Genomic DNA, 10,367 nt, shown 5'->3' with positions numbered 1-10,367 from the left:
AGCTTAACTAGCTCGCTAGATTCTTCGTTTGCTTATTTCGTGACCAAAAATGTCGCCTACTAGTTCGTCGAGTCGCTAACGGACTAGTTTAGTGCATAGCGACGTAACGCCGGAAACTTGCGATTATGAACATTCCGTTGATATCATCTTATTGTTTTAGTATATTTTTCATCAATTGACATTATTCCGAAGTCCCGGAAATGCTTTGTTATAGGTTCGGACGCGTTAAAATGCTATATTTTGAGCCAAAATAGACATTTTTGCAATTAGGGCGTTATACCGGAAAGTCTTGTTTCTTTGCAAGATGTGTTTTCACAATAATGTTTTCTTATATAAATGGACTCAGTTATGTTATCCGAGTGTCGTTTTTCAGTATTTCGGTCTGATTTCACGGTTTGCTGGCATGAATAGTGTAACCGTGAATAGTGCTCGCGACACTTTTTACCAACAATTTTAGGACATTGCTTGTTTGGTTTCGCCTTACGACTAAAACCAACATATGTTTTAGCTTTGTTTTCTTGTCCTAACACTGTTATCCACTTAACGACACTGTTTCATAATTAAATTACGCTAAATGCATGAGATTAAGAAATATAAATAGCGATTAGATTGTACGGAATTACCAGTTATTTGCCAGTTGTTACATTCTCCCCCTGTTAAAAAGAATTTCGTCCCGAAATTCAAGTTGAGCCACCCTTTGCAGGGGTCTTCTTAAACAGATGGGGATACTTTGCCTTAATCTGATCTTCACGTTCCCATGTGTACTCGGGTCCGTGACGTGAATTCCAGCGGACCTTGATTAGTTCGATATTACTTCTCCTTGTCTTGTGGACCTTCTGGTCCATAACCTCTACGGGTTCTTCGGTAAACTGGAGCGTGTCGTCTACATGAATTTCATCCGCTGGAATGATAACTGTATCAACGGTCGGACTTTTCCTGAGGTTCGACACATGAAATGTGTTATGTACGTTACTGAGTTCTTCTGGCAGTTTCAACTTGTACGCAACGGTACCGATCTTCTCTAGAATCTCAAATGGCCCAATGTATCTCGGGTTTAGTTTTCCACGTTTCCCGAATCTAGCTACGCCTTTTCAAGGTGAAACTTTCAGTAGGACTTTGTCTCCGACCTCGAAGGATAATGGTTTACGTCCTCTGTCCGCGTAGCTCTTTTGTCTGTCACGAGCCGCTTTGATACGGTCTCGTATCTTTGCTATCTTGTCGGTAGTCTCTTGGACTAGTTCAGGGCCAATAAGTTGTTTGTCTCCGACTTCCGCCCAACACAGTGGTGATCGGCACTTCCGTCCGTATAGTGCTTCGAATGGGGCGGCTTTAATGCTTGTGTGATAACTGTTATTATATGAGAACTCTACCAGTGGTAAATGTTTATCCCAGTTTCCGCCCAAATCCATCACACAGGCACGAAGCATATCTTCCATCGTTTGGATGGTTCGCTCACTTTGCCCATCGGTTTGCGGATGAAACGCGGTGCTCAGATCCAGACGAGATCCAAGCGATTTTTGAAATGATTTCCATATTCTTGATACAAAGCGACCATCACGATCCGAGATTATCGAAGTAGGCACTCCATGACGTGTCACAATCTCGTTGAGGTAGATTTCGGCTAACTTCGAGGTACTGTCTTTTTCACGGATAGGTAGGAAGTGAGCCGACTTGGTTAATCGATCAACGATAACCCATATCATGTCATGACCTCGAGAGGTCCGTGGAAGTCCTGTGACGAAATCCATTGATATCTGCTCCCATTTCCAAACAGGAATCACGGGTTGTTGTAATAAACCAGATGGCTTTTGATATTCGGCCTTGACCTTTGCACAAGTTAGGCAATTCCCAACGTAGATCCCAATATCTTTCTTGAGTTTAGGCCACCAATAATATTCTCTCAGGTCCTGATACATCTTATCAGATCCTGGGTGTATTGAATATCTGGACTTATGTGCTTCATCCAGCACTAAGTCTCGTAAGCCACCAAAATAGGGAATCCAGATCCTTCCTGCGAAATATAAGGTGCCATCCTTATTTGTTTCCATGTGTTTCCTTGCTCCTCGCAAGTATTCTGCTCGTATATTTCCTGGATTGTCAACTCTAAAGCCCGTACTCGTAATGTTCTAACTCGTTCCTTCCGGCTCAAAGCATCTGCTACGACGTTTGCTTTCCCCGGATGGTATCTAATTTCGCAGTCATAGTCGTTCAACAATTCCATCCATCGCCGCTGGCGCATATTTAATTCTTTTTGATTGAATATGTGTTGAAGACTTCTATGATCAGTGAATATGGTACACTTAGTACCATAGAGATAGTGACGCCAAATCTTTAAAGCGAATACCACAGCGCCCAACTCTAGATCGTGAGTGGTATAGTTCTTTTCATGAACCTTTAACTGCCGCGACGCGTACGCGATGACTTTTTCACGTTGCATTAACACGCAACCCAAGCCTTGACGCGATGCATCACAGTACACCACGAAGTCATCGGTGCCGTCAGGGAGTGATAAGATTGGCGCTTGGCATAGTTTATCTTTGAGCGTTTGGAATGCCATTTCCTGTTTTTCACCCCAATCGAACTTTCTATCCTTTTGAGTGAGCGAGGTTAGCGGTTGAGCAATTTTAGAAAAATTCTCTATGAATCTTCGATAGTACCCCGCTAAACCCAGAAATTGTCTTACTTCCGTTGGGGTCCTTGGAGTGTTCCATCTCTTTATGGCTTCTATCTTAGTTGGATCAACATGTATTCCGTTCTCGTTCACCACATGACCGAGAAATTGTACTTCACGAATCCAAAATTCGCATTTTGAGAACTTGGCGTACAATTGTTCCTTCTTAAGTAACTCCAGAATAGTTCTCAAGTGTTGCTCGTGTTCCGCCTCTGTTCGTGAGTATATTAGAATGTCATCAATGAATACGATCACGAACTTGTCGAGATATGGTTTACATACTCGGTTCATCAAATCCATGAATACGGCGGGAGCGTTCGTTAAGCCGAAAGGCATAACAAGGAATTCATAATGCCCATAGCGAGTCCTAAACGCTGTCTTAGGAATGCTTTCCTCCTGAACCCTCAACTGATGGTATCCGGATCTTAGATCGATCTTGGAGTAGAAGCTGGAACCTTGTAACTGATCGAACAAGTCATCAATCCTCGGTAAAGGATACCGATTTTTGATAGTTAGCTTGTTTAGTTCTCTGTAATCGATGCACATTCGAAGGGTTCCGTCCTTCTTCTTGACAAATAGCACCGGAGCTCCCCAAGGTGAGAAACTCGGTCTAATGAATCCCTTGTCAAGCAACTCCTGAAGCTGAGTAGATAATTCCTGCATCTCCGAGGGCGCGAGCCTATATGGAGCTTTTGCCACCGGTGCTGCTCCTGGCACCAGATCGATATGAAATTCCACTTGTCGGTGTGGTGGCAGTCCCGGCAAGTCTTCTGGGAAGACTTCGGGATAGTCCCTTACCACAGGGATGTCTTTCACCTTACGCTCCTCGGCCTTCTTGTCAACGACATGAGCAAGAAAGGCAATGCATCCTTTCCTCAAGCATTTTTGAGCTTTCATGCAACTGATGATTCGTAGCGGCGTGTCTTGTTTCTCCCCGTGTACTAGCAAATGTTCTCCATCGGGCAGGGGGATGCGTATGATCTTCTCATGACATATGACTTCGGCTCGATTATCGGATAGCCAATCCATACCGATAACGACATCAAAACTACCTAACGGAACTGGTAAGAGATCTATGTCGAACTTTCGTTCACCCAGCTCTAAGGTACATTTCTTTATGATTTCCCCTGTTTCTACTAATTCACCATTAGCTAATTCAATCGAATATGGAATATTTAATTTGCTCGATTCTACCCCAAGTATATCTCTAAATTCCTTAGAAATAAAACTATAATCTGCTCCTGTATCGAAAAGGATAGATGCGAAGTGATCATTGATAGGGAACGTACCGGTGACCACATTCGGGTCCTGGCGAGCCTCCTTAGCTCCTATCACAAATACTCTTCCCCGAGCTTGAATCTCTTTCGGGCAATCCTTCTTGAAGTGTCCCTTGTCACCACAATTGAAACAACCTTGGTCCCTGGTATTCGTACCCCGACACACTTCGGTGCGATGCCCAAACCTACCACATTTGCTACACTTGGGGCCACGACACTCCCCGTAGTGGTGGAAGGGGCATTTATTACACTTTGGTGCAGTTCCAGTGTAAGACTTCTTGCCGGGGTTGTTGGTGGTAGTGGTCACATATGCCTTCGTCTCTTTGACTTCTTTCGAGTTTTGCCCCTTATCGTTATTGTTCTTTCCCCGAGAACCTTTCTTAAAATGGGAAAACTTCCTTTTATTGGAGCCCGAAGCTTCCCCAGCAGTTTCCTTTTTGTTCGACCCAGGCTCATCAAACTTTCCTTGACGCAGTGCTTCCTCGGTAAGTGCTACAGCCAAATCGATTGCTTCCCCAATCTCCTTGGGCTTAGAAGTGGTGACCATACTTAGAATTTGAGGGGCAAGTCCCCAAATGTACCTCTCGATCCTCTTGAATTCGGGTTCCACTAAGTATGGAACCACACGAGATAAATCATGGAATCGCTGCGTGTAACCCGCAATATCTGGACCAATCATTTTTAAGTTCCAGAATTCCGTTTCTAGCTTCTGGATTTCTGACCTTGAGCAATACTTTTTCCTCATCAATTCTTTTAGTTCCTCCCAAGTCAGGCCGTACGCAGCGGTTTCGCCTTTTGTTTGTACCTGGAGGTTCCACCATGATAGTGCCCCATCGATGAATAGTCCGGTGACATAAGTAACCCTCTGTTCCGCAGGGCACTTGCTCATTCGAATAACTGAGTCGGTCTTCTCAGTCCAGCGTACGAAGGAAACCGCACCTCCCGTACCATCAAAATTTAGAGGTTTGCAGTCTAAGAACTGCTTATAAGTGCAACCTGAAATTACCATATGCACAAATTCAAGAGTGAGTGTCAAGAGCACGACTAGAATAGATAAAATCATCGCATAGGTTAAAGATTAACCAAGCATTACCAGTTGGAGGGTTGCCTCCAGTAGTACCTCCCGTTCCACCGCTTTGTTCAGTGCGGTTAGCTTCGTATTGAGCAATTGCTTGGGAAATGCGCTCGTTCAATTCCTCTTGTGTTGTCGGCAGTCGGTTCGCGTTTGTGTTTCTACGGCGAGGCGGCATTGTCTTCTAGATAAAATATCAATCTCCATTAGACAAGTATTTAATAATAAATATTGTCAAATATATATATAAACACATCGGGTTTATATAAATAAGAAATGTATATAAAGGTATATGATATAACCACACAATCACGTTCATACATGAACACACCAATCATCACAATGGTCGTATAGCTCAACATGTAGAAAACATCATGCCACAACATAACATCAACCATAAGTCCACCATGTCATAACAATATCAACCACAATATCATCACCATAATATCAACCACAACATAAAAGAAACACAATGTGAAATACAGAAAACATACTTTTATACATAACGACAACTTGTTACATTTGTTCATGAAGATCAAAAGGACTTAGGGGTACATATCCCTAGTCAGTACAAGTCATAATACAAAAGTAAGATTTTCTACTACATTGCATCTTCATGTCTTCCAGTTGTCTTCAAAAGTCTTGATCTTCATATGCCTTGGTCTTCACAAAAGTGATGGTCTCCCCAAAAGATAGCTATATACATAAAACTAACATGAGACCAACATGCAACCGACAGACTACTAGTGCGGAGATGGAGGGGGTGACACTGGTAATGGTGGCTGTGGTGATGCAGGTGGTGGTGGTGTGATAGCGGCAAGGACCGCAGCTAACTGGGCATCAAGCTCTCGAACCCTACGGAAGAGTATGGTAAACTGGATGTCATAGGATATCATCCTATCCACCATGGTAGTCGGAGAAAAGTGGGAAGGATGATAAGGGTCAGATGGGTCCATGCCTGGTGGGGGTATCTCGGCATATAGTCTAGCATAGTCAGAGGCAAGTCCGGCGGGCTGAGATGGTCCCGCAGCATAGGGGTCCTGGGGTGTACTAGACATCGGCTGATATGATGATGGTCCAGACTGGTAATGAGGTGGGGGATACATGGAGTGTGGGAATCCTGGTAGGCGCATGGGGTCAATAGAGGGGGTAGGTGGTACAGCAGTCTGGGCGGGTAGTACGGTATCAGGGGATGATGCAGGGGTGTGAGTAGAGGGAGCAACACTAGACGCTGTAGACGAAATATCAACAACAGACACAACAGGAGAGGGCAACTCGAGAATAACAATGTCATGAATCTCTCCGTCACCAAGATCATCGTCAAGATGCTCGACATGTATCACCGGGATGTCGACATCATCGTTGTCCTCGAGATCAACAAACGGAACAGCAGCTAGTGGCTCAGGCAGATGCACAATCATATGCTCACCCTCCGGGTGGCCGTAGATAATAATACCATGAAGGAGCTGCGGCATGGCCAGCACGTCGTCCTCAGGTGGGACGGGATCCTCCCCAAAAGCTACAAGAGCAAAAGGTTGGAAATCATCCAACATGTAGTCGTCGTCTGAAGATACATCATGCTCGGACTCGTCGTCCGACGATATGATGATGATGTCTGGCCCATACTCGTCATCCGACACTACCAGCATCGGATCCACCTCTGAAAGGTCCGAAGAAGAAGATGAAGACATCGATCCTGGCAAATAAACCGTACAATATGCATGTATGTTTGTTAGAAAAAAAAATGTATTACTACTCATGATACATTCCATGCAATCGCTATATATCTCATGCAATATTTTGTTCTCATGTTTCACATGTAAGCCTTAGTGTTTTCAAGTCTATTCCTTATCGACTATCCATGTATTGATCCATATTCGTTACTAGTGATTGAGCCCGCGTGATAGATCCTCAGGTTATGGTGACACAATGAAAACCTTTTGTCATTTTGTCCTACTTTCGAAATCACTTTTGTAATGTTATCGACTTTGTTTTCATGTGAGAGCCCTTTGGTGATTGTAGACCAAACTTTAATAAAAGTTTTTCCCTGGTTCACTACAATCGGAGCTCTGATACCAATCTGTCACACCCTGCTAGTAGCGGAAGCGTATTGTGTGTGACGTAAGAAAGGTAATCATTGCATCCAAATGTATTAACAACATGAACCAACAACGATGCCATAGATATATAGTTTTCAACAAAAGATTACAAGTTTTCAACATAGTTTCCAAGTTTCAACAACGTTTGACATAGCATAGTTCTAAGTTATTTACACATAACAAAAGTTAGTTTTCTGACATAAAACATAATGAGGTTTTGTCCCCTATATACCCATACGAAGTTGGGATATAAAAGACAAACCCTCCAAAAGTGGCCATCGTTGTCATTTGTTTTCCCGAATCCCATAGTGAATCACCGGCTCAAGACCTGTTTCCTGAAATACATGTAGTTTTAAAAAGTCAACAAGAAGTTGAGCGAGTTCATGCAGTATTTGTTATCATATAAAAACTTGTAAATGTTATCTTGTAATCACGGTATGTTCTGATTCATTCATGGAGTCTGTTTAGGATCTATCAGTGGGTAGCGAGCCCCTGACATAATGTGCCATAAGTAAATAACCAAACCGAGAACACTTTGTTATCATTTGGGATCACAAAAGCACTCCACGGTTAACAACTAGGAGTGGGGCGTGCCTCAAGCCCAATAGATCTACACCTTTTGCACCTTGGTCACTATGTGATTAATGGTTACTAATGTCATCATCCTACTTATGCACATTGATCATGTTATCTTCTACTCCGTAACTAACATACCAATAGTTTTAGCATGTATTTCCCCTCGATGTTTTTGAAAACAAAACATTGAAATCAGTGAAAGGAGGGACATGAACTCACAAATTTGCGTTCCGTGTAATATGATATTGAAGTGAGCGTCCGTACGTCAATAACCTACATGTGTACTAATCTCGTTAGACACTAGGTCTTTCGGACCTCGTACAAGTTGTTCATCTTGAATTCTTTATTGTGTTTTCATCTGTCATCTTTGGAACAACTTTGTATTTTTTTAAAGCGTTGATAGTTTACTCGCTCGATTGTTATGTGTATACATGTATTCTATTCGTATCGAATTTATAAGCGTATTCATGTATTCCATGTGTATTGACTTATGTGTGATCGGCGTCGTTCTTCACACGTCCTCGTGCAGTGCACGCATGCCATTGAGCCTTGCTCATGTTATTGGGCCGAGCCCATGTCATTGGGCCGAGCCCATGTCATCTATGTTATTGGGCCCTAGCCCATGATTTATTGTTATTGGGCCATGCCCATAATTAGTTTTGTGAGTCCATTAATAATCTTGCATTTTTATCCAAATTTTACTAAGTATAGGACTTTTAAATATGTTCATGTCCTAAAATAAATACTTAGTAATTTTATAGATTTTCAACTTTCTGGATTTTGTTATCGGTAGTATATATTTGTATTCGTTAAGCGTTCTAAAAATATCTTATTTTTAGACGTGTCGTCGTGGTGGCTTTATAGGTATATTTCCGCGTCGAAGAGTCGCCCAAATGTCGTAGTAGTTTCCCGCGGTGACTATACGCTCGTTTTATCGCCGTCGAGTGTTATGTATTACTGTTTCGACCATTTCGTTCATTCATCCGTTTTAATAGCATTTCATTGGAACATGTAGGAAACATGTATATGTATTTTTTTGGTGTCTTTTTATACTTGTCGCATACAAGTATTTCTTGTAATTATGAGTGTATAATTTTGATCACCCTAAAAGTATCTATGTACATACACATAGCAAGAAATACATATAATTGATAAGTTTCCAAAATATATAATTTTTTTTTGTCAAAAATTATATTTACACACTCTTATTATTTTCACCCTTTTATTTTGCGAAAATATATGTTTAAGTTTATAAAGACTCTTGAATATTTGAGGCTTAACTATTCTCATCAAAGCTTCCGAAATGACGTTTAAAACCATTAATCGCGTTTAACATTGTTAATCACCCTTTAATCCCCTCTTTAATCGCGATTAGATTTTTATAAAAATTCGCCATAGTTTCCCCTAAAACTATGACGTTTCCCACGTTATAAAAAAAACGCGTTTAAATCACCAAATTAATTTCCAAATCGTCATCAATTCAAAACAAGTTCCAAAACATAACTTTTAAGCATGGTATCCACACAACCATCTTCAAATCTTTATGAACTTGTTTATATATATTTGACAAGTTTCCTAAAAAAAATTTATGTTCTTGTGATCATCCCTTTTTTCATTCTTTTGTATAACTTGCTTATATGTATATTTTCTAAAACCACTAAAATAAATATATTTTTAGATTCATCCACAAGTTTCAAATTTTTATATAACCTAGTTTATGTTATATCACAAGTTCACTAGTTTAAAAGTCAAACTTTTAAGTTCATTAATGACTTTATACATATTTAAAATCACTTTTTTTTTATATGAAGTTCATAAAGTTTAAGATGGTGATCTTGCTTAATCTAAACATATTCATGTTTAGATTGTATTTTTTTTACATAATATGGTAAGATCACATTATCTAACATAATCTACACTACCACAAACATCAGGATCAACACAAATAATATATAGTTGGTTATGTTTAGCATGTTAATTTTGTAGTTTATTATATATATTTTGAGTTTCAAGATGAAATTCTTACTTGTACATTTATAAATAACATAACATGATAAACTAAAAAGAAAAGTTTAGAGTTCTTACTACTAGCACTTAAGCTAGGGGAGATCTAGGATGAAGATGAAATGGAAATAATGAAGCTTTTGAGAAATACTATGCTCCAAAATAAGCTTCCATGTCTCCCATCTTGCTAGTTCATCTTGGAATGGGGTTTAATAAGCTTGAAATGGTGATTTAAGGTTCAACTAAATGGATGTGTGAATGTGTGTTATTAGCCGAGAGTAAGAAGGGGAAGGAAAGGAGTGTTGGAAATTTTTTTTGAAGTGAAAAATGTTAAGGGAAATTGGTGGTGATTGATTAAAATCTAACATGATCTTTTAACAAGTCAACATAAAATCTAGTAAACCATACTTCCTTATCCTTATTTCATCATGCATAATCTAATTTGAGAAGGCTTGTGGGCCCTCCATGATGGCCGAATTCTTAAGGATGTAAATGAAGATTTTATGTTTTTTTTTTTTTTTACTTATATATAAGGTGTTAAGTGTAATTATTTTGGTAACTATATTTACTAGGTAAAGTAGGATATGGTCATTTGATTAGGATGTTAAGGAATGTTAACTAGTTCCCCAAACTAGTAAAATTTATGTCTTGATGCTTAGAACGCTTTT

At 40.3% G+C, this 10,367-nt stretch overlaps 1 protein-coding gene across 1 annotated transcript; it reads right to left on the bottom strand.

Moving 5' to 3' along the window:
- Positions 1 to 680: 680 nt before the first annotated feature.
- On the bottom strand, positions 681 to 5,198 carry LOC110931166. Its single transcript, XM_022174571.1, has 3 exons — positions 5,042 to 5,198; positions 3,306 to 4,944; positions 681 to 936 (listed from the first exon to the last, which is right to left on the bottom strand). The coding sequence occupies exons 1-3, from the start codon at positions 5,196 to 5,198 to the stop codon at positions 681 to 683; spliced, it is 2,052 nt and encodes a 683-aa protein (XP_022030263.1).
- Positions 5,199 to 10,367: the final 5,169 nt, after the last annotated feature.

Source organism: Helianthus annuus, chromosome 2 (genome assembly GCF_002127325.2).
Source record: "Helianthus annuus cultivar XRQ/B chromosome 2, HanXRQr2.0-SUNRISE, whole genome shotgun sequence".
Taxonomy (NCBI): Eukaryota; Viridiplantae; Streptophyta; class Magnoliopsida; order Asterales; family Asteraceae; genus Helianthus; species Helianthus annuus.
This window is presented reverse-complemented; position numbering and strand designations above follow the sequence as displayed.

Bases quoted from the DNA above. Each gene is read 5' to 3' on its own strand.
- LOC110931166 (XM_022174571.1), bottom strand. From the start codon at position 5,198: ATGCCGCCTCGCCGTAGAAACACAAACGCGAACCGACTGCCGACAACA. The intron at 4,945-5,041 runs GTAATGCTTGGT...TGGTAATTTCAG, and splicing joins TGGAGGCAACCCTCCAACTG to GTTGCACTTATAAGCAGTTC. The intron at 937-3,305 runs GTTGCTTGACAA...GTCGAACCTCAG, and splicing joins TTATCTACTCAGCTTCAGGA to GAAAAGTCCGACCGTTGATA.